Source organism: Kwoniella shivajii, chromosome 6 (assembly GCF_035658355.1).
Source record: "Kwoniella shivajii chromosome 6, complete sequence".
Lineage (NCBI taxonomy): Eukaryota > Fungi > Basidiomycota > Tremellomycetes > Tremellales > Cryptococcaceae > Kwoniella > Kwoniella shivajii.
The window spans coordinates 897,896-923,584 of record NC_085913.1 but is presented as its reverse complement, the minus strand read 5'-3'; the positions used below and the strand labels follow the sequence as shown (position 1 = coordinate 923,584).

The 25,689-nt window shown below is 43.6% G+C and overlaps 11 protein-coding genes across 11 annotated transcripts; 6 read left to right on the top strand and 5 right to left on the bottom strand.

Moving 5' to 3' along the window:
- Window positions 1-798: 798 nt before the first annotated feature.
- On the top strand, window positions 799-1,472 carry IL334_004821 (uncharacterized protein; the record flags this gene model as incomplete). The annotated part of the gene is made up of 4 exons (XM_062936536.1): window positions 799-822; window positions 1,000-1,145; window positions 1,246-1,297; window positions 1,398-1,472. The coding sequence occupies 4 exons, from the start codon at window positions 799-801 to the stop codon at window positions 1,470-1,472; spliced, it is 297 nt and encodes a 98-aa protein (XP_062792587.1).
- A 497-nt stretch (window positions 1,473-1,969) lies between these two features.
- On the top strand, window positions 1,970-2,451 carry IL334_004820 (uncharacterized protein; the record flags this gene model as incomplete). Its single annotated transcript, XM_062936535.1, has 4 exons — window positions 1,970-2,020; window positions 2,094-2,224; window positions 2,292-2,337; window positions 2,389-2,451. 4 exons carry the CDS (start codon window positions 1,970-1,972, stop codon window positions 2,449-2,451), a joined length of 291 nt encoding a protein of 96 aa, XP_062792586.1.
- Window positions 2,452-3,075: 624 nt separating this feature from the next.
- IL334_004819 (uncharacterized protein) lies at window positions 3,076-3,558 on the top strand (the record flags this gene model as incomplete). The annotated part of the gene is made up of 3 exons (XM_062936534.1): window positions 3,076-3,126; window positions 3,211-3,350; window positions 3,438-3,558. 3 exons carry the CDS (start codon window positions 3,076-3,078, stop codon window positions 3,556-3,558), a joined length of 312 nt encoding a protein of 103 aa, XP_062792585.1.
- A 545-nt stretch (window positions 3,559-4,103) lies between these two features.
- On the top strand, window positions 4,104-4,633 carry IL334_004818 (uncharacterized protein; the record flags this gene model as incomplete). The annotated part of the gene is made up of 4 exons (XM_062936533.1): window positions 4,104-4,154; window positions 4,241-4,374; window positions 4,453-4,498; window positions 4,565-4,633. 4 exons carry the CDS (start codon window positions 4,104-4,106, stop codon window positions 4,631-4,633), a joined length of 300 nt encoding a protein of 99 aa, XP_062792584.1.
- A 548-nt stretch (window positions 4,634-5,181) lies between these two features.
- On the top strand, window positions 5,182-5,706 carry IL334_004817 (uncharacterized protein; the record flags this gene model as incomplete). Its single annotated transcript, XM_062936532.1, has 4 exons — window positions 5,182-5,229; window positions 5,295-5,440; window positions 5,542-5,584; window positions 5,644-5,706. 4 exons carry the CDS (start codon window positions 5,182-5,184, stop codon window positions 5,704-5,706), a joined length of 300 nt encoding a protein of 99 aa, XP_062792583.1.
- A 260-nt stretch (window positions 5,707-5,966) lies between these two features.
- IL334_004816 (uncharacterized protein) lies at window positions 5,967-7,455 on the bottom strand (the record flags this gene model as incomplete). The annotated part of the gene is made up of 5 exons (XM_062936531.1): window positions 5,967-6,069; window positions 6,178-6,404; window positions 6,551-6,686; window positions 6,864-7,254; window positions 7,410-7,455. 5 exons carry the CDS (start codon window positions 7,453-7,455, stop codon window positions 5,967-5,969), a joined length of 903 nt encoding a protein of 300 aa, XP_062792582.1.
- Window positions 7,456-7,919: 464 nt separating this feature from the next.
- IL334_004815 (uncharacterized protein) lies at window positions 7,920-9,663 on the bottom strand (the record flags this gene model as incomplete). Its single annotated transcript, XM_062936530.1, has 9 exons — window positions 7,920-8,000; window positions 8,061-8,182; window positions 8,242-8,342; window positions 8,424-8,527; window positions 8,593-8,639; window positions 8,721-8,820; window positions 8,929-8,944; window positions 9,009-9,052; window positions 9,118-9,663. 9 exons carry the CDS (start codon window positions 9,661-9,663, stop codon window positions 7,920-7,922), a joined length of 1,161 nt encoding a protein of 386 aa, XP_062792581.1.
- A 696-nt stretch (window positions 9,664-10,359) lies between these two features.
- IL334_004814 (uncharacterized protein) lies at window positions 10,360-13,153 on the bottom strand (the record flags this gene model as incomplete). Its single annotated transcript, XM_062936529.1, has 8 exons — window positions 10,360-10,596; window positions 10,655-10,912; window positions 10,973-11,289; window positions 11,345-11,455; window positions 11,510-11,939; window positions 11,992-12,675; window positions 12,736-12,934; window positions 13,017-13,153. The coding sequence occupies 8 exons, from the start codon at window positions 13,151-13,153 to the stop codon at window positions 10,360-10,362; spliced, it is 2,373 nt and encodes a 790-aa protein (XP_062792580.1).
- An 811-nt stretch (window positions 13,154-13,964) lies between these two features.
- On the bottom strand, window positions 13,965-15,710 carry IL334_004813 (uncharacterized protein; the record flags this gene model as incomplete). The annotated part of the gene is made up of 1 exon (XM_062936528.1): window positions 13,965-15,710. The coding sequence occupies one exon, from the start codon at window positions 15,708-15,710 to the stop codon at window positions 13,965-13,967; it is 1,746 nt and encodes a 581-aa protein (XP_062792579.1).
- Window positions 15,711-16,666: 956 nt separating this feature from the next.
- On the bottom strand, window positions 16,667-17,383 carry IL334_004812 (uncharacterized protein; the record flags this gene model as incomplete). The annotated part of the gene is made up of 3 exons (XM_062936527.1): window positions 16,667-16,702; window positions 16,771-17,142; window positions 17,219-17,383. The coding sequence occupies 3 exons, from the start codon at window positions 17,381-17,383 to the stop codon at window positions 16,667-16,669; spliced, it is 573 nt and encodes a 190-aa protein (XP_062792578.1).
- A 1,304-nt stretch (window positions 17,384-18,687) lies between these two features.
- IL334_004811 (uncharacterized protein) lies at window positions 18,688-22,559 on the top strand (the record flags this gene model as incomplete). The annotated part of the gene is made up of 5 exons (XM_062936526.1): window positions 18,688-18,788; window positions 18,854-19,722; window positions 19,777-19,842; window positions 19,890-20,123; window positions 20,182-22,559. 5 exons carry the CDS (start codon window positions 18,688-18,690, stop codon window positions 22,557-22,559), a joined length of 3,648 nt encoding a protein of 1,215 aa, XP_062792577.1.
- Window positions 22,560-25,689: the final 3,130 nt, after the last annotated feature.

Here is a 25,689-nt window from a genome sequence, read left to right as displayed (position 1 = left end):
GTCAGGTTTTATGTTAGAGGTATAGGAGTAAAATATAGAGGCTTCGTCGTTCCCAACGGACAATATATAGTCAATACATGCATTTCACATGAAACAAGCCAGAATGATGGTAGGGGAACAAGAGAACGGAAAGCGGAATTCGATTGTCGTGGGTTTTCCCTGAAATTGAAACACTATCCCCGAAGGGGTTTTCTGAGATCCCTTTGATATTCAAAGTTTTTTAGATTGTTTTCCTTTAGCATGAGCATGACCCCGAATACAGTGCTAAATTCGGATCATAGCCCTTGTTCATGGCCCTTCGGCTGGCCTTTAAAGGAAAAGGGGCGTTGAGCTAGTAGTATATAGTGAATTCCTTTCAGTGAAGGTAATCGTATTGAATACAAGTTTGTACTGATACGATGTTTTCCGATTAAACGGCCGTGGAGACAGACGAGTAAAACGACCAATGAGAACTGAACCTTTACTACGAAGGACAAAGGGAAAAGCGGAGGCCATGAACTGATACATTCATTGGATGGGCTCCATCCCTCGCTATTTCCACTTCCAATACCCTAACTCACCAGCATGCTATACACTGCTAGCATCTTCTCGCCGGTACCATTTGTCAGCTAATTACGCATTGTTTCTAGATATATATAAAGCGAGTTTCAACACTTCAACGAACGTCGAATTTACTTTCCTTCTTCCTTTGAATAAACAAATCTATCTCTACCATTGTCATATCAAGTTTCTACGTCGAATTACCAAAATCTATTTAAACGCAGAGAAAAACCCAGAAAATCAACGAAGACCTTTAAGATGCTTGTTAAATACCCCGTTCACGTAAGTTGCCGTTAAGAGATATCTCTATAAATAATTATGGTAAATCCTCCGCGGATTTCTCCCAGCTGGTAAATCTACGTACTACCAGGTCTCCAGCAATGGATTTCACTTGTGCCTCTATATGTATCTACCTCACAGGTGCATTGTATGGATGTTGACCTTTCTCGCAATGAATAGTTTGTCGCCGCTTCTAGAGATCAAGATAGAACAAAACCTGATTTCGAAGTTACAATAGATGTGGATTCTGATCAAAAACTTGAAAAGGCCTTTGATGCTGTCGTGAAGAAACTTCATCCAGAAGATTCAGAGAAGCACAAGTACACGTAAGTACTTTCTCTCATCAGCAATTGGAGTAAGATGTGGACTCTAGATATATGTAACACAGCTGCATGTTTGATGCTGATTATCATCGCTTATTCACAGCTTCCTTCTTGAATCACCTGATTGTCCTCCCATCGTCATCAATGGCAAATCTGTACGTCTACCTTTCTTCTACACTTACCCCTTTCTCTTTCATTCAAGATTGCATCTATCATCATGGACTAGGCTGATCAGATGATTTTGTGGGTGTATAGAAACCTTCCGATTTCCCAAACTTCTCAAGAGAATGGAAAATCATTGTCATCTCCGGAAAATCCAAATCCGCTTAAAAGGTTGACGGCATACTGGGAAGTGAACAATGGCGATAAAAGGAAAATTGGGAGAGTTGATGTTTATAATTATTGCATAGCACGGAGAGACCACTTTAAAATGCATAGCTTACAATGTCGGTGAGATATCTTATTGTGTGGAATTGAGTAAATTGGCCTAATCCAGATCTATGCTCACAAATTTTCAAGTCGTTGCTCGTTTGGACATGAGATCTTGATACCTCATCGCCGCTTTCTGTGCAACAGAATGTCCCCACATATGACCGCATAACGATTGATTGTTTTGCTTCTGACCGGATCACCGACATTTTGTTCGTGTAGGCGCACTGCAGCAACTGATGCATTGACATCAATGAGATGATGTACACGGACTAGACCATGTATAAAGGTAAGCGGTCTAAACAGACTGATTTGTTTCATTCTCTTCATCCTTGTCATACATTAACGAAAGAAGCCCATTCCTTTTTTCTTGTCTACTCGAACAACAGCAAGTCGTAATGTCAGGGTGTATCGAAGGAGAAACTTTTGTTGAACAAGTACATCTCCTCGTAAGTATTCTTCCCCCTGATGAATGACTTGCAACGGGAAACTTATGGTTGACTAAAGTGTGTATGTTGTCAGTTGGTGGATAAGACACGACAATCCAATCATTTGATCTGGGAAGGATGTTTATCTGCTTATGCGCCATTGAGTGAAATCTTTCAAAGATGGGTAAATGAGAATCATCCTGGAAGTCCCGTTGGACAATATTCGTATGTATACTATCACAGTGACCCATCTCATACCTCGTCAACAAATAGTGTTGAATTCAATATTCAGATTCACCCTTGATAGTTTACAAGGTCAGCCATTGAGTGGCGATGAGGCAAGGCTCGGTTCACTCAAAATTGGGGTTGTAGACTGATTCATTCCATAGACATGTCATGATCTCGGTGTGCATTCAGGTAGGAAGATTTATGCCATAGTATGGTTGACTTAGGTAGAACTTTGTATCCAATTTAGCTATACACAGCATGAAGCGAACGAGAAAGGTATGAATGGGCTTATGCAATGCGTGACGATGAAATGATGGTATGTAGCCAGACTCATCCAACATTCAAATTCAAGACGAACTCTCATCGACAGATGATTTCGCGCAATTGTGATTTGTATCATATCCATACATGTCAATCAGGGGATGATTGTGTCCTCTTTGTGCTTCTGCTTCTGGCCGAGAGACCGATCATCTGTCCACACATCCTCAACTAGATCGGGCACTGAATGATCATTCTGATTCTTCTTAGACGACAACTACGGTAAGTAGAATTGATCGTAACCTCAATCTCGAGGATCATCTATTAGGAAGGCATCAGATCCACATTGATTCTCATTGCTCTTTGCGACAATCCTTCATGGGGCTCTTAGGAGTTCTGTTCCTCTTTGAGCGACAAAGTGGTGGCCTGATTTCGAGAAACGTCAACAGTGTACCTGGACTGCCTCACGGTGCGACAAAAGCATGAAATGACACATAATTCCTGTACGAAACAAGCTTTCTTCTTCCATCTTTCGTCAACACTTCTCCCCTTATCTACACTTGACTGAAATTGAGTCAGAACTGTTAATAATGTCAGGCTGTTTCTCAGGTGAATCATTCGTTGAGCAAGTACATCTCTTCGTGAGTACAACCAAGCCTTTTACTCGGTTATCGCCACTTCTACTTCAATTGTGTATTCGAGTTGACTATGGAAGTCATTTCTAGTTGATCGAATATCGAGATAACGGGAACTATACCTATAGACATTCATGGGATGGATGTATATCATCTTATTCACCTCTAAGGTTGATCTTTGATAGATGGGCCCAGGAAGAACATTGCGGTGAACCATTCGAGCATTTTCAGTGAGTTCCTAAAAGTTTTACTCTCTTCATCCTCATTGTTAGAAACCGTGGAGATAAATGTTGACTTTTGTACTGTACCACGCTTAGCTTCAGACTCAGAGATCCAACTGAAGGTCGAACTTTGGTGGGAGACGAGTCTTCCAGAGATCTTCGAATCCATTCTGGAACAAGGATCTATATAGCCAGAGTCATCACTGGAGAACAGTGATCATTGTCGTATGTAGTGGCTTTGGTGTTGGACCGATATGCTATGTTTTGCGCATCATACAAAGAAGGAGAGAGACGTCTAGGCTGTGTGCATGTTCACAGCGGTGTGGATGTATTTATCCGGCCATGTCATTTGACCGTTTCGAAGCCAAAGGACGTGTGATGAAAATTCATACCACCCTCATTGTGTCAATTTTAGCCGAACACACCTAAACAAGATGAGGGGCATCACCAGTCCTATGATGGTATAGTATTCAACATCACATGTGCTTTCATATACACGATGCCAAGATGCCTTTGAATCATATATCGTTCACAAGCGAAAGGCTCTGACCGATCAGACCGCAAAGGCCGTATCGTATATTGTCGTCGCATGATACGTGCTGGAGACCATCGTTCACTTGAATGTAAAGGAGAAATATATATATATATATCACCCATTCTATTGGGCAGTCTTCTTTCTTTGTGATATACTCAAGCCGACCTTGACGCCAAGATCATTCCACCCAACCCAGCAACAAGGAATTTCATACCAAACCTCGTAAGATGTCAAACTGCGTTGACGGTCCCACCTTTGTCGAACAAGTTCTTATTCGAGTAAGTCCACGTTAACCTTTCTTTCCAAAATTTCTCAATTGTATCAGTCGACTCTACGAGTAATGATCTTCATTACCTTTACATAGATCATCGATCAAAATGCGACATCCCCAGATAAAAAAGTGTGGGAAGGATGTATATCTGCTGTCACCCCTCTGGGAGAGATTTTCGATAGATGGGTGCAAGAAAAACATCCTGGTAGTCAGAATTTTTGGTATCGGTGAGTATATATTTACTATACCGAAAGACACAATCAAAGAGGTTTAGTGCGAACTGACCCATGTTTCTTCAAAACTAGATTCACTCTTGGCTCCCCCGATGGTCCAGTACTCAGTCGAGATGATGTAAGTCAGTTCCTTTCGCCACGTATGTAACAATTTTTGCATGCTGACAATCTCTGAATGATCTAGACAAGCCAAGAGCTTGGTATTCACACACTCACCACCATTTACGCCAAGCTTTGGGCCAGGGGCGGTTGACGGTCGTGCATGACTTGTTCAAACGTCAATCAGAATATCATGTGACGTATTGACGAATGTGCGATTGTAGTCTGACGAATGCATGATCTGCTGTGATTGTTGGTGGGCATTTTCCTTCCGATTGTACCTTACACTGTGTGATGCAAGGCGATGAGAAACTCTACATGCGCTCTTTGTCTTTGCTTCGATGAAAGCTGTATCGTACTTGTTGATTAACATCTTCTTTATAACATACAAAAGATCCTGGGATGAGCCGAATAGCAGGGCAATGATGTACAGGTCGTCTACCGATTGAAGGGGAGCCTCGTTCATAAACGACTAAAAGACGTGTCTTTCTTCGATCGTCTGATCGCTAGATGACCTACTACACAGTAATACCAAACTTTGTCCAGCTGACTTGTTGGAGCGAGGACACGAGTACACACTATTAGCAGAATCACACATATATAATCCCCTTCTCAATCCTCAAACAATTTTTGAATGATTCCTAATTCACTATTCTTCTTCCACGAATCGTCTTTGCATTTACCAGCGCATAAACAAACAACATGTCAAATTGTCATCCCGAGTCCTTCGTCGAAGAAGTCCATTTCATCGTGAGTTCTTCAACACACAACAACATCATTTCTCGATCTTACGACTTGAATGGATTGTCAAATAGATAATGGACCGTTCATTCGTTCGCGCATTCGCTCGACCTCCTAGACGAAAATGGGAAGGATGCGTTTCAGCCTATGGACAACTCAAGACTTTGTTCCAGGATTGGGTGGAAGATTGTCATCCAGGTGATGATATCCATCAGTTCCAGTGAGTCATCTCATCAACTCCCATTTCCTTCTTAAGTAAAAGTGATTCGATTCCTTCGGTGATTGTAAATGCGATCAGCTAATAATTCCTGCTCGAGTTAGATTTAGGATTGGATCAGATGGTCAAGTGTTATCCGGTGAAGAGGTCAGTTAGTTTTGTCAGTCATTCTCTTATTTGATACTGATAATCTCCTGTATTCATAGAGACCAATTGATCTCGGTCTTCATTCTCCGACCAAAATAACCGCTACTCGTCTCATGAGATGAATGAAGATCTGAGTGATTGCACAGGAGATAATCATACTGTCCGTGGGTCATGGTTGCAAGAGTGAGATTGAAGTCTCATTCATATTTGATTGGTTGATGGGTTGGTATGGAGGGATTACGTACAATCGATTGAAGATGTATCAATCTTGCGCAAATTCAAAAAAAGAATAAACCGTTCATACACATTTGTCAGATCCATACCTATGATCTAGTCTGTATCATTTTTACAATCGTTCTTTGGTTATGTGTCCACTTGACCTTTAGGCGGTGATAGCGAATTTAGAAGCAGCTTCATCGAAAAGTCTTGATTTTTCAGCCAAGTCAATTGCGAATGGATGTTGAGGAGCGTTACTAGCGAGTTGTCTAATGTAGTGTGTTAAAAACAGATCAATCAGCTCCTATCTTTATAATGCGGAAGTAGACAGGGAGCGGACGGAGAGATCTGATTGTATCATGTTGATCTAGACTTACTCGGCATAACCTTCGATACCTAAAGTCGTTCCAACAGCCAAAACATCCCCTTCTTTATCACCACCATCCCGTTGTGCAGCCTCGACGATATCAGCTTTAGCCTCATCCACGTGTCCCAGTAATAGATGAGCAGCTGCGTGAGATGCTAATACAGGTGGTGTCCTTCCCGAAGGTAATTGATAGAGTTCTTCGTAGAAATAATAAGATTGATGAAGGGGTCGTGAGCCCTAAAAAAACAATAATACACATTTAGCACCTATCGTTCACTAGTCAGGCCGATGGACGGACCAATAGGGTTGGAAACGAGCTGGAAGACGCTTGGAACGTGTCCAATCATTCAACGGAGGCGCTCGAGCAATAGAGTCATACTCACAGTCTTTAAACCGATCCAAGCCTCAATAGCTTGAACAAATATTGAATCATTCCCAATTTTCTTGGCAACGTTGTAAGTTGTTTGCGCCAGATCGCGTCTATCAAGAGAGAGCAAAAGCTGTACAAGGAGAGCAAGGCTGGTAGTGCATTGAATTGATGATCAGCTGCACAATTCCAGGGTCGATGAAGATGACATATATGCAGTGATTATATATATATCATTCATGACGATATACTCATTCAGGAAATATCGTCTATTCTGGCACGAAACAACATCACAGGATAAAACGATAGTGAGTATCACGAAGACCCACCATTCCAGATCCTCCTTTCCTCTACCTTCATTTAATGTAGTTACAGCTTCCTCGTTTTCACCTTGCAATATGAAAACACTTGAAGCTATTACTCTTACTGTTGATTCTTCAATTTCATCTTCATTACCTTCTACTTCCAGAACCAAATCTCTCAATTCATCTACTTTAGCTTCTTTCTCCTCATCGGCAAGGTACGATGCGAATGCGTCAACTGCTTTAGCTGATAATGGTGCCGAATCACTCGAGAGGAATGGAGATAAGATGGATTGAGCTGATGATGTCGAAGGGGGTGTCAAGGATAGATGTGATCGTGCAATGTATAGCGCTCGATGTAATGATGATACGTCGTCAGAAGGTGTATGTGATTGTGAAGCAGCTTCTTGAATCGCAGCTATATTCTCAAATTAGCTTAGGACTACTCGCAGGTACTTGGCACGAGAAGGGAAGCTCGCTGACCCTTGTATGAAGCTATGAACCAAATTCAAAGAGATAATCAGCGTTCTATACCTAGGTGATTCATGTCGATGTCCACGTTTCGATACTCACCTTGATAGAACAGCTGCTTGACGTGATACAACGGGTCTGCTTCCATCTTGAATATGCTTTGTTTGTATAGTGATTCAAAGACCTATTGTGGTTTCTGAGATACAATAACAGTAACCAATACATTCTCTCTTACGCGACTCTGTCAAGTGGTTGTGACGTGGTGAGGTGGAACCAGCAAAACGCGAATGTGGCAGTGCTCCTCACGTTAACCGTTTTGAACTGTTCTCTCTCAAGGGAAAAGCTTTCTCTTCTGCATGGGCAACAGCATGATATATTTGCTTGGAACAGTATGGGATATAAAAAGATCCATGCGATGCAAGAGTATGAGTTAGGATACAGGGGATAAATACTAGCTACTATGTGAAGGGATGAAATCTAAATCTATGTACAACCGGCTCGCACCACCCTTTTTCAAACCAACTAATCTGATCAAATAATCTAGTCTAAAACACTTTCTATGTAATTCCCAGGAATGGGATACCGTATAAAAGCCTGATTGTTCTGCGTCCTTTAAAAGAAAAGAGGGGCAGGGCAGACTTTATCTCCCTTTTTCAATTCTCGTAATCGACTATCGACCAATTCCTTTTCAGGCTACGAATTGCGGAAAGCACGTCAGCCCAGCTATTTGTGAGTCAAGAGATGTGTACTCACTTCTGTCAATGGGCCACAAACTCCCGGATGACAAGGATGATATACACCGTCAACTCTGGTATAAGCCGTCTCATACAGTTCCTGCAGTTTGGCAGCGAGAGGTGGGTGAGAAGCGGCGCATACTGTTTCATTCAATCAGCCATCATAAATACAATGTACGCCTCTTTAAGGATGAGCTCACCATCAGTGACTTGTTTGGCCCATATGAAATAAGCTTGTATACGTTTGATACCCCATCCTACAGGTGGACAGCGACGTATTGATTCGAGATTATGTATTTTGCTAGGTACACTCTTGTGTCAGTACAAGTTGAGTAAGATTGCACCTTGATACAGTCGACGAGTTGACAGAGAGACGACTTACTCTGCTAGTTTCACCTGATGAGCTTCTTTAGACTTGTAAGGCGCCGATCTAAGCTGTTCATTCTTCCTCTGTTGTCCTGAAAGCAGAGTATCGTCTGTACATTCCTATTTCCAGGAACACGTTCTATGTCAACTTTATCGTTTACAGTCAGGTAAAGCGGTCTACTTACGTCCACGATGCGTGCTACATCCGTCCCAAACAGCTGAGCTATTTCCTCTGCGATCATACTCATGTTAGCGACCATCCTCGCATGAAGTTTTTGTGTGACAGTCTCATATCAAAAAGGTGTTGACTGACCAATTGTGGTGTGCGTATCCTCTACTGTGTCATGTAAGACAGCAGCTTGTAGCACGCGTACATCTGTAACACCCGTTGAAGAAAGGTAATTTGCGACTGCCTAGAAATGGAGAGATAGCTAAGTCAGTACTGACGTGTGGAAGCTGGACTTTGATCTGCATTCGAAAAACGGATTTCCCAGGATTAACGAGTGTGAGGTGAAACATACGATAGGATGATTGATACTATCAAGGACAGTGTCAGCATGTTGGTTTATCAGGGGACATCAGCTGAAGGGCGTGTACTCACTATGGAGTCTGATCGACGTCTTTCCTCCTTTGACAAGAATGTTTCTGTACGAGTGGAACCACACATTGATCAGCGAGTGATTCAAATGATAGTGACGCAGACTACTCACACGAGCAGCGAAATCCACTGTCCTCATTAATTTTCCTAGATCATTTTCATCCTCGTACCTTCCACCATTTACAGATCCTAATTCGTTTAGATCAATTTCACTTTGAGTCCTACTCATAGGTGGAGAAGGTGCGAATGATCTAGGCGGTGGAGTTTTCGACAAATCTAATTCAGATGGAGTCGATTTCAAGTTTAATAAATTTGGATTACCTCTTGGATTTGAACTTGAATTTGAAATTGAATTTGAATTTCTTGAACTATTACAATTACCATTCGACTTTGAACTTGAATCAGATATTGACTTGGTATACTTGGAATTGGAGATCGAGCTAGAGGCGGATTTTGCTGATGTTGGATTTGTCGTAAATAGTAACGACGATGATGATGAGTCGTCCAAATCCGAATTCAGATTGACGCTTGTATTCGTATTTCCAGTTGGATCATTGGGATAGGAGATGTTAGGTGTTGAAGAAGGTGAAGGTGAAGTTGTGATGATTCTTGAAGGAGGTGGTAAATCAAGTTTCATTTTGGGTATCGTAGATGACATACTGTGTAAGATAAATGAGTGTGATGTTGAATAAACAAAACAGTGAGGGAAATCCTGTCGAAAATCCCTAAATCGTTTGTTATCCTAGCTAGAGGGCAATATCATCAACCCCTTCTTGCTTGATGACAAATCACTGAAGTCCAACGATCGATTTGATGCTCGAGCTGTAGCAAAGATCTATACAGACTCCGCCGTTCACTTTCTCAGTCAATGTATATTCTCCAGCTACGTTAATCAAGTCGAGATTGATGGTATACTCTCGTTCCGACCTGTGATGGCGATTAAGCCGTATTCAGTTGATGAATTGATATTTCATGTAAAGATGCCATATATTCCATATCGCAAGAATACACAACGAATGAACATGACGTTATTTCTTATACTTTGCACGAGTATCTCCGGTAAGTCCATTTCTAATACCAATTACAAATGAACTAAAGCAGGTGGCAATATATTACAAATTGATTACAAAATCCTATCTGCTACATGTAGTTGACTGATTCACGTGAAGATCAAATGCATATCACGAAAGGATTCTCTGGCTTGCAGATCTTTCGGTTTCATCAATTCGTGTACGGAAATTTCAATATCAAAAACTAACTAGCTACATTAACAAGTTGAGGGTATATAACAAAAACATGCGATTCACTTCTTTCGATACTCATGATGTAATCCAACACAGAACGCTGAAAAGTCCTAGATATCAAAAGCGTCACTTCTCCAACCCTCGCTCTTCTCTTCTCTCTTCTTTTGTTCTTTGGCTTTAGAAGTAAGGTCATCACCTTCCTTCTTGGCTTGATCGGCAGCTTGTTTACCTTTAGCTTTGAACTGATCGGCTGATCCAACGGCTCGGTTGGAGGTGGATGAAGCAGCGGCCTTGAGTTTCTGCCTTTGAGTGTTGGATACGTAAGAAGGTGGTTTGTTGGGGAAGAGCTATATGAAGTGTTGACGTCAGTGTGCGAAGCAACCAGTACCAGGAAGAAAAACCCACATCCTCGTCAACACCAATGTGCAAGACGTATTCTCCTCTCTTGCCATATTTGACAACACCCTTGGATCCCACGGTGACAGGTCCAGAAGCCGAGGTTTGAGGGAAGATGGAATCACTGAATACAGCGTTGATAAAGTTGGCAGCGGTGGGTTTGGCGTTGGTGGCTGCGATGGCACGTTGTTGAAGACCATAGAGTTTGAAATCAGCTTGTCGGAGGTATTCGGCGATTTGAGCTTCAAGAGCGTGAGTGAGGTTTCGCTGGATGTGGAATGAGTTGTCAGCTACGCACCTCCGGACTCAGTAGACTTCTTCACTTACCTTTACGAAAGCCTTGATGACGGGTTTGGCAAACCACACAGCTAACCATTTGTTGTTTTTTCTGATTTCAAAGTCGAAGCCAGAAATCCAAACTTGTACATCTTTGACAACAAAGAATGTCTCTTGGTCTTCTTCAGCGGCGTTCTCAAGAGTTACATCAAAGTTGATGCCTTGAGGTCCGAATTTGATGTCAAGCACACCGGAATCCTCAAAGGGCATGAATCCAGTCTTGAGGTTTACCCAGAAGGCAATGTTGGAAGCTTCAAAGTGAAGACCTTGGACACGGAGTCGGACAGAGGCATCGTATTCAGATGCATCTGGGTGGAAGTTAGCGCAGAATTCTGTATGCATAGAAAGGGCTTCAGCACTCACAAGTAGCGTATCCTTGGGTGAAGCGAAGATCGTTGTGTTGGATAAACCTGATGGAATCAGGGATGAATGAGAGGGATTCGAGTTTGATGTCGTCGATGACAAGGTCGACATCTATGGAGTCGATACGTTAGCGAACTCCGTGCAGCAACAGGGGAATGGTCTCACCTTCGGACTTGTATTCAACTCTTGGAACGGGGATTTCTTTGACTAAAGTGATTAATCTAGGGACGATGACATCGATGAAATCTCTATACAATCCTTGACCTTCGGCTTTGAGTGCACCGACGCCAACTTTGCCAGCTGAAGCAAGCGAGTCTCCTAAAGCATCGATAGACTGGACGAGTTTGTTTGTGGGTCCGTCGTTGGTGATTCCATTGACGACAGACTCGAGTTGGTCTTGCAATTCTTGAGCATCTTTTTTCCATGTAGGATTTTCAGCGATCAAAGATTGACCGTCGTCGTATAAAGAAGTGGCTTTTCGGTAAGCTCGTTGAGAGACGACGTATCCGGGTTGATACAAGAGTCGGTCAAAGAATTGTCCAAGCTCGTTAAAGTAAGCTGATAGTTTCTCGTCGTTCTTGACGTCTTCGGCAGCCTAATAAACAATCTGGTGAGCTATGATCAACATTTCACATGGATACACTTACCTTTTGAGAAGCGTTGATGACATCGTCTAAGCTTTTATTCGATACCTTTTCAACGAAAGCTTTCAAATCTCTACCTGCTTGTTGAACTTTTTCATCTTCATCATCGATATCACTGTTCTTCTTAGTCTCATCCAAAGCATCTTCAGCTTTATGAGCGTATTTCTTGAACAGATCAACAATGGTGGTGAGGGCTCTTCTATACTGAGGATTTGATTGAGCTTGAGTGACTACTTGTTGAAGTCTTTGAACAAGTTGATCCCTTGCTTCTTCACCTTCTGGAAGTTTTTCATCGAAATATGATTTTGCATTTTCGACTTCATCCCAGATACTTTCTCTTACTTCACCTTGTAATTTACCCGTCGCCAAGCCTTTGGAAGTTGCTTTACCCTTGTTTTTCGCTCCGTTGAAATCAAATCCTTGTTCTCTTTCTTTTTGAGAGGGTCGACTTTTCTCTGCTGCTTGTTTGGCGTTATCGGCAGCGACTGAAGCTGCGTCAGCGAAGATATCTCTGGTGAGGAAGATGAGATCGGATCCGAGTTGTCGGAAGGTGTCGTTTGTTGCAATTAATGAGGCGATAGTTCGGAAGGATTCGATGGCTCGTTGACCATCTTTTGACAGTTCCTTTTTGGATGGTCCGTTGGCGGTTGAAACATCAACGTCAACATCGGCAGTGGCAGCGTTGTACTATTGACATGTGAATTTGTTAGTTTGCTGTTTGGTTGGAATTGAAGGTAGATGACTCACGAAGAAATTTTGTAATAAATCGTCATCGTTCTTAGCTTCACCCCATGCCTTGGTAGCTTTCAAGACGTCTTTAAGGTTTTCCAGTACTCTAGAACCTTCAGCACCAAGACGGGCAGTTCGTGAGTTTGGTCCACCGGTAGCTTTGAGCGTATCAGAGTCGAGAACGGTTTGGATCATTTTAGATACTTGGCTTTGAGAACTATCAGGGGGAATTGATGGGTGTTAAAGTCAGCAGAACGAATAGCGGCAATAGCGAATGATGGGTGCGCAGGGCCACTCACGGTAGTTTGCCTGCACCTAAAGCACCACTGACTTGAGCTACTTTGATCCTTTGACCTTTTGAAGGTAAAGCATTTTGAACATCTCGACCTGCAGGTAATTGTGCGCCACTCAAAAGTGGTTGTCTTTCGGATGACATTGCGTTTATCTGATCTGTTTGTTGTTGAGAATGAGGTTGAGGTTGAAATGAATTTGATCTGGTGAGTGGTATATGTGATGTGACTGTTTCCAATATTGAATCTAGGAAATAACTCATATATATGTATATATTTCAGATGTGGGAGTGATAGGTGGTCAATGGAGGGTTATTGGGATGAGAATATTGATATCCTTATCCCCCTTACTGAACAATCAAAGGGGCATTGCGGGATTGCACAGTATGACGTATTGATGAGAAATCAGGTGAGCTGAATAATAACCACGCGATACACAACACGTTGCAACGACGAGTAAGCTTATTTCACCAGGTGGAATTCGATGACCTCACCGTAGTTGATTTATATACATGTACAAGGGGAGTGAGTACCTGAACAATATAAGAGGGGATGTCATCGTCACCACTACTAGAAACAAAAGCCAAGGAATGTGGGGTCTCCAATAGAGTGCCTGTTCATCCAGCTTGTATGGTGTCAGATGCTATGCAATATATCGATGTGGTGAGCAGAGCAATGGTGCGCTCCTGCATATAGGTAATGCTGATGGCGAGTCATCTACGACGTGTCCATATCACGATTTACAGGATCCAAACTGTTACATAAGATTGCTACAACATACATACGGTGGTAATATTGCACAAAAAGTATGAGTGGTAGCTTGAAAAATCGTTATCTTCGTCAAACTCAGTAGTAACACACTACGTCTTCTCCTTGTGCGGCGTGTCTCTTCTGCATCTGTACACCCCTTCCGCTATCTCCTCGCACCTTCACTTCTGCATGGCATTTTACCTTTGCTCACTCACTCCCCTTTCCAACATGCATTTTCCTCAATCTCTCACTCAGTTCAACCTCCTCCAGACCATCCTCTCGTCTCATTCGTCTCTGACTCGTTGGACTCCAGATCAACGGCGGTCCAGGTGAGATTGGTCTGGGTGAAGTCGGCGTGGAAGGTCTTGACCGCGATAATGTTCCTGGTCGAACAGGCAAAGGTGATAATATAGATACAGGCGATAAGCCGGTGGCTGTATTTGTACCTGCGTTTATTGACTGGGCTGAGGTAGATGAAGGTAATGTGGTAGTCAAGAGTGATGGTCGACGATCCATCTTTGGTTTCACGATCACCAAAAGATCTGAATCTCTCTTAGAAGAGGTACTATCACTCCTTTTTTGTTGATCAGACTCTGATCCTGATTCTTCTTGATGTATATTTCTCATGCTCTCTTTGGCGATCCATTTGTTTCTGACCATTGCCCATTCTTCACTTCTTTTACCTAATGATCCAGGTGAGAAAGCGAAACTTCCTTTCCTTGCTTTCTTCGTTCTCAGCGACAAGTCCTCCGGGGCGATGGAAGGCGGTTCGATGATTTCATCCGTACGTTCCACGTCCATGATTTCTGTGGAATGAGGGGGAGTAGATACGAATACAACTTTCATCATCTTGGAAACGTAATATGCTTTCTCTCCTGACCCAGAGGGAGGACCGTGCTGATCTCCGTTGAATGCTTCATTGACCCTTTGTTGACGAGTAGTAAGTGAGTCGTGAGAAGTGTGAAGAGTGTGAGAAGGTATACAAACGAATTGAAGTTGTATAGCATATTTCAATATCCTGTGATCGTTTCGACCACCAAGACGATATGTCTTCTCTCTGACCAATAATCTACCTCCTAGAGGTATCTTTCTCAAATCGTACGGTATCAAAAATACCTTGATGGGTGATTGTTCCGTTCTGATTAGAATTTGTAATTGGCCAAGAGGAGCTATCCTATATCCAGGAAAAGAAGGTGGGGAGACAGTTTCTGTCTCAATTGGGTCGTGTGAATGTGGGGAGAAAGTGGTAAAGTAATATTGTTCAAGATCGATATTACCTGTCCAAGGAGATTTACTTGAATTACTACTTGAATGTGATGAAGGAGATGATGTAGGTGATGATTCGGGATTATCTAAATCATAGTAAGTAGCAGAAAAAGGTATTTCAATATGACTTGGACAACGTAATTCTTTTAAACAGTTTTTGCCTTTACCAATTCCTTTTATATGTAAAGAAAATCCTGAAATGAGTGAATGGGGTTGATGTGCGTGTGACATCCTTGAATGTAATAAAGAAAGATGATATGACCCGAGTAATGGATGTGAGCGAGATAGGGGTGGTGAAGGTGTTTCATCACCAGTGGGTTGAGGAGATGAGGGGGGATTGCGCTTTAATCTGGTAGGTGAGGACGCGGGGGAGTTTAATGACGATTGATCTAAAGGTGATAAGGATTCTTGTCGACTGTATCTTGATGATAATCTCCTATTTGAAGTGGGAGAGGGCGTGGGTATAGGGTGTGATATGTCATCATGTCCATAGCGATGTCTATGATTATGACTTGGCGAAGGAGTTCTTGCACTGGCTAATATAGGTGGTTGAGATAAAGGAGAATGTCGAATGGGGGAAGATGTATAAGTCTTCGAAGGGGAAAAGGAATATGTAGGTGATGACGATGATGATGATGATGATGTTGGAGTATAAGATGTGGATGGAGTCGTTGGTATGTATGTCATGTCATTTGCATTCAACTCTGTTTCTTGTTCTTTCGTGATAGCGAGCGTAGAGACAATGAAAGAAATCAAAAAGTGATGGGAATCTCACAATTTGAGCATTGCTACGAATTTAAATGTATGATAATTCGAATCGATGAACCTTGTCGGTTATCGTCCCCTCACCGCACCGGGTCCATTTTCACCCTGAATCGTGCAATTTTTGAAGATACTTTCCTTATCTGACCAATTTCTGTTGGCTTTATCGGATGACATGAACTCATTGTGTTCACAATGCTCACAACTATCTGGCTCTTATCCTACATCGTACATCGAGGTTGCATCTGATCTAGGAGGCATCTGTCCGAACTGAGATGATAGCGAAATGCACGAATGAAACTTTTTCACAAAGGATAAAAGGAGGGAGAAGCGGGAGCGGGGGTAGGGGGAGGGTCGAAGCGATGTTTCGGAGTTGAAATTATCACAGATGAAGCATAAGATGCGGAGCAGGGCAGAGTCGCCGCGACGAAGGTGTCACAGAATGAGAGCCTCTGATCTCCTCCATCCGACGAACGCGATGAACTACCTTGAAATTGAGTAGAATGATCAAAAAGTCCCCGTGTTCAAAATCATGAGAAGCAATTATGAGCCGTGTAATGCTGACAGAATGCGATGAGGCGCAAGTCACGGCGATTTCACCGCAACGAAGGTGAATCATTGTGTCTACAGAGGAATAAGCTAAGGACGGTGTAAGTATCACCAAACTTGCTTTTTGACCGCGTCTCACTCATCCGAACTATCGCCAACAGCAATGAGAACCAGCCAGTATTGGTATCAGTCGATATGTGGTGCATGAGGAAAACGTAACATCCCAACAACGACGACTGATCTCATCGTCGTCGCCGTTTTCTCCCAATTCCCGTTCATGATCCAAATCCAAATCCCTAAAACTAAACCATTCGTACAAACTAGCGAAACGTTTATTTGTGGGTAGACTTGATCTTGAAACCTCGGGACTAATTGAATGTATGAGTTTAGCGAATGTTGCTTTGTCTGCTGGACAAATGGGAAACGTGAAGCTCACCTTTCTTCTACCTCGACCTTGCTCAAACTTCCTTCCCTTGCTTGCGACGAAAGGTTTACCACCTTTGAGGGGTCCACCAAAGTGTTTAACGGCTTCTCGGACGTTTCTCTTTCCTCTGAGGAGGACAGTGTTTGAACCGGTAGGAGCTCGGGTAGCGAGTTGGTCGAGGGTGATAGCCTCACCACCAGCAGCTACGATTCGCTCTCTGGCAGCGGTGGAGAATTTAAGGGCGGCGATGGTGAGTTTTGGGACCTCTGGAAGTCGTTCATCATCAAGGATGGTACCGACGGTAACAATGGTCTTGGAGTTGTCGGGGTTGGAGTTTTTGGTCTCTTTGACAATTCGGGAGAGGGAAATAGGGGGTCGGTTGATCTATTCCAATCAGTCAATCACAAAAAGTTAATGTCCGCACTTTCTCCCTTTCTCAACGCAACATGCTAGAACCCACCTTGCTCATAAACAGTCTCTTGAGGATGACTCGGTTAAACTTGGAGTCAGTCCTTCGGGCCAAGAATCTGTAAAGCTTGACAAGTAAGAGGAGATAAGGATCCTCTGACTTGGGAGCGGATCGGTTTCCCTTTCTGACGTGGTGGTAACGGAGATCGATACCCATCTGTTGGGAAAGAACGAACGTGGTGGTGGTAAATAACAGAGTGATTTAAGAGTTGTCGTGAAGAGCGAGTCGGAAAAGGATCAAATTTGCAGAAGGAGCAACGTTTCATCAGCATACAAGCCTTCAACCCGCAAATGATTCATCCGTATTCCAGCGTTCTCCTCATTCTGCGTTTCGTCTCAAGCATTCCATTCCTCTCCTACAATCCCTTTCATTTCTCCATATGCCTCGTGCAAACATTCGGCAAATTTGCTGAAGGTCGAGTCATGTCGATGTTGATGATATCCCCATTTCCACTTTCTAAGTATATCCTTTCATCGTTCGTGACCTTTCTCCCAATCTTATCCTCTTCCTCTTCGTAAACGACCATGAATGATTGTACTCACTTTGTTAGCTTTTACTTGAACCTACCAAGGATGTAATAAGAAGGATCGATAAAAACCTTTAAAAGTGTTGAATTCAGGTGTAGTAGCAATCCAATCCAACCATCAGTCAAGCACAACACAGCACTACCGTGCAACAGCACTGTAAGTTTCCTTGCGTGTAGCAAATCTGCCTTACCATGGTGGAAAGCGTTCGTGCAGTGAAGGTATGAAGTTGGGACAGACGGAGATTAGGGAAATGCCGGATATGCTGGTTAGAAACGGAGCAATGTGGCACCTGCAAAGCCTTCGGTTGAAACGTGTGAGCTAGCTTATCGCCGACGACCACGATTCAGTCGTCGCGTTGTTCACCCCGGCTGTCTCATCCTGTGCCTGAGAGGATACCGGAGGAATATTGGTGAATCAACAATGTTGAACCTCACGATCAACATCCTTCTTCTTCTGACTTGTTCAGCTACGACCCGCAGATCAGATTGAAGCAGAAGTATCTAGAGACTCATACGGTAATGTAGCTCTTACAACATGTGAGAAATACTCAGGACAACCCTAAATCAAGCAAGATGGACCGATGTTTCATTCTCGGCTGACGAAATGCCACCCGACTTCCTGACATTCCTTTTGCTTCAATCAGAAATCATGTAGGGACTATTGTCATGTTGAATGACATTCTACACAAATCATCCCCTTCTTGACAACAGTAATTATCGCTAAACCTATCGCTCGATGTCTCCTTCGTTATGTTGAATCATTGCCTACTCATGTTCTTAATGTCCCATTAGTCCTCTATTTCTTTTGTTCAGCTCGACTAACGTTGATCGATTATTCTTCAGCCACCTGTCTTCCCTATCCAGCGTACTTATATTTCTCGATATGACTCGTCGAACGGAGGAGAACACAAGGAAGAAACGAAGTTTCCCCAAAATGAGAGGAATCGTCCAACATGTAGGAGATATTGCAATCCTAGTGGTTCTATCGACAGCTCAGATATCACAAGCGATGGATACGAGTACTGTCATATCCAGGCAAGTCTCACAATTCTACGTTCGTCACTTGTTGGTCAGTATTGCTGATCACATCATTTATGTAGATGGGGACATGCAGCGGCTTACATTCCTTCGCCTCCGACTTTGGTTATTCAAGGAGGTAAAACCGATCCTTCTTCTTTATACACTTACTCTTCTTCTCCCAATACTGGTGAAACCCTTCTTCTCCCTCTTGATTCCGGATTTGCATCCTCATACGCGCCTATCACTTCACTCGAAACTCCCTCTGCACCCACATCAGCATGGCATACTCTCAGCGCTCTCTCTTCTTCCGATGGTTCATGGCAGCTACTTTATTTTGGTGGCGACGGAGGAACAAGTGAACCTGTGCAAACGGGCTATGATTCGTCTTGGATATCGTCTATAAATCCTTCTGGACCAACAGCCAGCTTTACAAGACAAGCAAGTGGGAATGGGCAACCTATGCGAAGGATATATCATTCTGATTCCTCAGCGAATGGGAAAGTCTATATCTCTGGTGGAATGAAAGATGACGGATCAGGAGCGACATTTTCAGAAGTCTACATATATGACTCGTCCACGACTACTTTCTCATCATTACCTAGCCTTCCTATAGGACTGTATCACCACTCGTCCATGCTTCTACCAAACGGCACTCTATTAGCTCTGGGAGGAGCTTATACGTCTCCTGTTACGGGAGGAGCGGCACTTCAATCATACTCGACTATCTACTCTCTCGACACCTCCTCTTCATCTCCGACTTGGACTGCGATACATACGAGTGGGAATGTGCCAGAAGGCAGAAGGGGTGCTAGTGTAGTCTTGAATGACGATGGAAACAAAGCTTTTCTATTTGGAGGTGCGGATGCCGCTTTGGGAGAAGTGTATGGTGATGGATGGGAATTTGATTTGGGTAATTGTGCTTGGAAACAGGTCACTACTAGTGATTCAAGTGAGTTATTGAATGTCTCTGCATGCTTATTATAGCTGACATCCAGACTATCAGGTCCAGGAGCGCGATACGATCACATAGCCGTGGGAGTCGGTGGAAACCAAGTGGTCATCTTTGGAGGTATGCTGTTCGTTCTTTCCGTTGCGCAACAGCTGATACCTGATTAGGCTACAGTGATGGTAAACCTGCTGATTCCTTCGTCCATATCTGGGACATCTCTTCGAACTCCTGGAAGAGCGATTTTGCGCCTGTTATTTCAACTTCAACATCAACTACAGCAACGTCCCCAGGTGGTAAGTCGCCCATCATTAGCGGTGCTTCTACTTTATATATTCCTGGGACAAAGGCGATATCTTCATCAGGATCGGGTACCACAGTCTCGAGTGCGAATGTCCCGTCATGTGCGTTGCGATATGCCGTCATCATATTAGACCTGTAGCTGATCGTCTTAATATATAGCCTCGTTATCTACATCCTCCACACCTACCTCCATGCCTACCGACGCAGGAGCGCATAGCCATCCTCTCACTACGCCTATCCGGATCGGCTTGATCCTTGGTATACTAGCTTTCGCGGCAGCGATCTTAGGTTTATGCCTGTGGAGGTACAAGCGGAAACAAAAGCAGAGACAATCCGAAGTCGCCTCTTCCCATTGGCCAAGTAACGGTCCACGAGGTCGGACGCCGTCTCGCCCTTATGGATCAAGAGAGAAAGGCGGGCAAGGCTTTATGGAGGACCTTGCAACGGAAAAGTATATCGAAGGTGGATATGAAGTCTGGGGATTGAGAGAAAAGGGGGCTTCTATAGGTTTAGGAATGGGTGCTATCGGAGCGACTTTGCATAGCATTTCTAGCAAATTCAGTGGCAAGAAGGAGGACCCTTATGCAGAATTAGATGATGAACAAGCAGAGGAGCTAGGTGGACCTTTGAGAAAGTCATCGAGAAGAATAGGAGATGGTATCAGATTACTTGGGCCTAGACCTCAGCGTGAAAAATCGCTGTACTACTCTCCTGAGAAACCTGTTAGACAAGCTAGTATTATTCGGAATTCAAGAATCGACATGTTCAGGAAGGAGGACGAAATCCAAGCTGGTCCTAGTGGAAGAGCGGAAGAAGAGGAAGATTGGGTCTGGGATTCAGATGGAAGTGAGAGAAACTGGAAATCTGCAAAGTCATTATTGAACCGACGATCAGATGAAGAAGATCCATTCGATGATGGTCCGATCTTACCTCCCCTTCGAGGTGGTCCTGTACCCACTCCCCACGAATCAAGAAGTGATCTAGGTACTTTTGACGAAATCGTCAGTATGTCAAATCCTTATTCTGATTTATCGAGGAACTCACATTCAGAGTTATCAAGAAATCCGTATTCCGATGTTTCCAGAAATAGATTATCAACTTCTTCACACGACCCATCATTGGAATATCATTTACCAAGTTTGTCCCCATCCGATCCATTAGATTTGGCAGGGCTATTAGTCCCGCCCGGGGATGGTAAAAGGTATTCACAATCTTCTATGCCTGTTTCCGCTCGTTCTGGAAAATCGGGTCAATCCAACGCTTTATCCGATGCGGAAGAAGGAATTATTTCGGAAGCACGTTACATACACTCTCAGTCACCAACATTAGTATCTCCTTCGGAAGTAGCTTATGTACCTATCAAAAGAAGTGAATCCTTCTTCCGTCGAATGGCTGCTGGTGGTATCACATCACTTCTCTCTTCAAACAAACCAACACCTCCACGGAAAGAACTTGATATCCGAGATCCTGCACCTCAACCTACATTATGGCCTGTCATCTCTAATGATGAGTTGAACTCCTCACCGATCTCACCTAATAGCAATCATCCTCCTACAAGCTGGAAAGCCGATACTCTAGGGCTACCCTCCAGTCAAGGTAAAGGACCTAGTCTCTCTTCTTTGAATTCAGCAAGATCAATGAGGGATATGGTACTCATTCAAAGGGAGATGTCCAGTTCGTCAGTGGAAAGTCAAGCTCTCATCGAACGTTCATCTCCTATTCATAGTAGAAACGTTTCCGAGACCACAGTGATGAGAGCGGAAGAAAGTGATTCTCTATCGCCTTTACCATCTGAGGTATCTTCTCTCCCTGCTCGACCTAATGGAGCGGGACATTGTCGACAACCTATGGGATTTGAAACTCCGGGAGAAATCGTATTCAACGGTGCGGATTTCGCTTCACCGCCTATCTTACCAATCAACGAGTTTGGCCCTCGTCTATCTCCAGCTCCAAGATTCATTGACAATGATGGTGGAACGGGACCCCACATACAATCAGTACTCCCTGTAACTCCGACGCGTGATAGATTCATCTCGTTGAACACACCCTCGATCGATGAATCTTCGTTACCTCCTTCTGGCTCACCAATCCCCTCACCTCTTGTTCAACATCGCAGACCGGTAAAAGATGTCGTCAATTCCATCAACAAACGTGGTGGATCAACACCTTTCAGCTTATTATCTCCAATGTCAAATTATTCTCCAATGGTAGATAGAAAATTGTCTTCTGATTTCACTGGATCATCAAACCGACCATCTTCCATAGCTGAAGATCCGTTCAGATCGCCTGAAACGACTCCGAAACCAAAGGAAAAGAGAACTATCCTTCAGGATTCCCCGACACTGGGAAGATCGCTGACTCCGACAGTAGCGATCATGGGAAAGAGAAACTTGTCGGGATCAGGATCAGGATCAGGAGAGAAAAGGCCTACTACGATGTGGGAAGTGATCAAGAAAGAACAGCTGAAAGTAGCTAATCCAGATCAAAGGAAGGTTGGTGGGAAAGCGGAAGGAAGTTGTTCGTCTAGTCGAGGGTGATATACAGTGCAGATTTCAGATGTTATAGAGCTTTTTGAGCTGTTTGTAGTATGTTGGGCCACTTGTTGTTGTTTATATATCTCATGCACTTTCTATGACATTTGACAATTTAACGATTGGTATGGTTGAAGCAACTGTCAGGTAACGGAATGGACTCGGGCGTGATCATTTGGTGGTCGGATTGCTTCACTTGGGTCAACAAATGGTCTACATATTGTTTCGTAGCCGATACTCGCAATGGTTTTCATGCGAATACACACCATGTGTCGATATACTATATCATAGTGTACGCAGTAGACATCTTACACTTATATCGCCAGTAGTATCGGACTCGTGAAACACAGACTTGAGTGTCAAACGCAAGAAACTCATTTGTCGCCGCCAATTTTTCGCCGTTCTCCAGGCAAACCAAGAAAATCAGCTCAGCCGGTAGAAAAACGCAACTCTGGACGACCGACACATGCAGGTGATGCGGAGTATCATGACATTTCTGGAATCTGAGATGAACACATCATCAGAGCCGATATGTCCGAAGGAGAGTTGCTATTTGACATCTGGCGGAATAAGTTTGCACATTCCCCCTGGGGACATCTCGACACTTTTGGATTCCCAGCAAGGGCATTTATAGCTGTCTGATGAATAGAAGCTCCTAGCATAGTCGAGCAGGGCAAACTCAATCTAGATGTCCTCATCCATGCGCTCCAGAGTAAAGGCTGCATTGGGGCAGAGCCTAAAGGTAATCGTGCAAGGGATTGCCCGAACAGTCATAGTTCCATACCCGAACCCCATGAATATGCAATCCTCTACGGAATTCTGGTGATTCAAGGAGCAATCAGATAGACGCAAGATATTCATGTATAAGGACCAGGAAACGGTACCGATTGATAAGAATATACATACGTACACATACTTACTGACCGCGGTACGTGGTCGGAAAAAATTACCACCTCTCCGCTCAGAAGTTTATCGTATCCGAAAATTGGAAGATTAGTTACAAATTTCCAAATTTCACAAGCTAATGATGATCTCACCTTATGCAGGGCTAGATTTCGTAATGAATCACTCATTAGTAAGGGGCCAGTAGCTGATTAGAAATTGGACATACGCAATGCTAATCTTCTCTGGTATCTGAAAGGGGATTGTGGTGTCAGCATCATTCTTAAACAGTAACAGATATACCGGAACCTGTCAATCCAAATATGTCCCTATATGCCGTTATTTGTAAGTGAGTGCACTACCCGCTATGCCATGACAGGGATATAGCAGGATACATCCGCCTGCATGTGATCTTCTATGTGTGTATGTATAATCGACGTGGCGATTTAGACAAGACGAAGAGAAGACGCCACCTTTGTGCGCCTGGCGCGTATAACGGAGACCGAGCATATATCGGGGCCCACAGATGCCCTTGCAACAAAAGGGAAGCCCAAATAAGCCCGGACTGACGCCACGCTTTCGGTGATTCCATAACTCCCAGTTCCGCAAACCTGGCATTGACTTTCGCCTTTGACCTTTAACATTTCGCCCGGGGCAACCCGGGCATAAGACAAATTTGGAACGGTGAGTTTCAATGAGTTTGCAGTTGTTTGATTACAATTCTGACATCGCAATCCTCCTTTCAGATACAGAGAAGATTAGCATTGCGTATGTCCAATTTCTAATCAGCTACTGGCCCCTTACTAATGAGTGATTCATTACGAAATCTAGCCCTGCATAAGGTGAGATCATCATTAGCTTGTGAAATTTGGAAATTTGTAACTAATCTTCCAATCCCCAATAGGATGACAAACTCTGAGCGGAGAGGTGGTTCTTCGGAACCAAATATTTTTTTCTTTTTATTGTAACCTGTATGATCTCGCTATCAAGCCTGCATCACAGAAACTATAACAGCAAAAACAGAGTATATACCTCCCAATGCCCAACGTCCACGTAACCAAGTAGCAACAAGTTGCTACAAGAAGATTAACGAGGTGGTTGCGACCTTTATCGATATACCAGATCTCGACGAGAATAGGACGTGATCCTGGTCGTACGACGTGTAGATGGGGAAACTCGAAGCAGACATGTGAATGTTGACAGAGGCTAGGCTTTTCATATGCGAAAAGCGAAGAAGATTGAAGTTCCTGTACGTCAAACCACGACGTGACCTTTCCTTTTGCGTGTCAGACATGCTGGTGATCTAATCGATGGAAGGATATGAGGGATAATGTACTGGATCTAATGAGCGAGCGAGAAAATAAGGATTTCTGTCTGTGAAGATTGTCCCCAAGAATGGATTTACGGCGAGTTGACCCTCATGGATATGTTATTTTCCGCTGGATGCTCTCGATTAAATGTGCTTTGAAAAAGAGGAAGATATGATCGCGGCGTACATAGATGCTGGCGAAGTGGAAGAGCACCGTATCATGTCCAGACAGGATGGCGGATGGTGAGTAGCTTTCCAGTGGTATCGTTCAAGGGCAGTCTTTGAGCCTTGTCCGCCAGTTACAATCATCGTCTTTGATCTTCGTAGAATCATCGTAGCTCAAACCTTGCCATTGGAACATAGCTCTTGCTGTAGAGCCGCTCTTGTAATTACTCCAACCCACTTCACGTCTCGTGTGGCCATCATCGCCCAAAAAGAAACAAGCGAGAGTCCCATCATCTCCGTGAGTAGATTACAGGAAGGGCTGCCTTTCTTCCGGCGACCCCAGAGATTGTTTGCCACAGTCAATGTACAACCGTTGTATAAACACATGAGTGTGAGCTTTGGTTCCAGTTGATTGACACCGGGATATGGAGGCTTGCAATGTGATGGTTCACGTTTATCGGATGGAGGGTGAGAAGAGCTCAAAGGGAGCACCTGCCACATTCATGTTACAGTATCATCATATGTATCTCAATTATTTTCCTTCCCAAGCCGCTGATGATCATCGTGACAATACTCACTGTTCGAAGCATCAAAGCCAGCATTACCTGTCGTTCTCGATCGATGATTTTTACGCCTTTGATCGTGGGAATGTCTTTGACGGTGCGATGTCTAATGGTGAAACGATCGTAGTATAATGGCAGAGTTGATGGCGGCGTTCTTTCTGCCAGTTCTCTGAGAGGATAAATGACATTGTCGGCAAGTCGATTCGCGGCTTGAGGT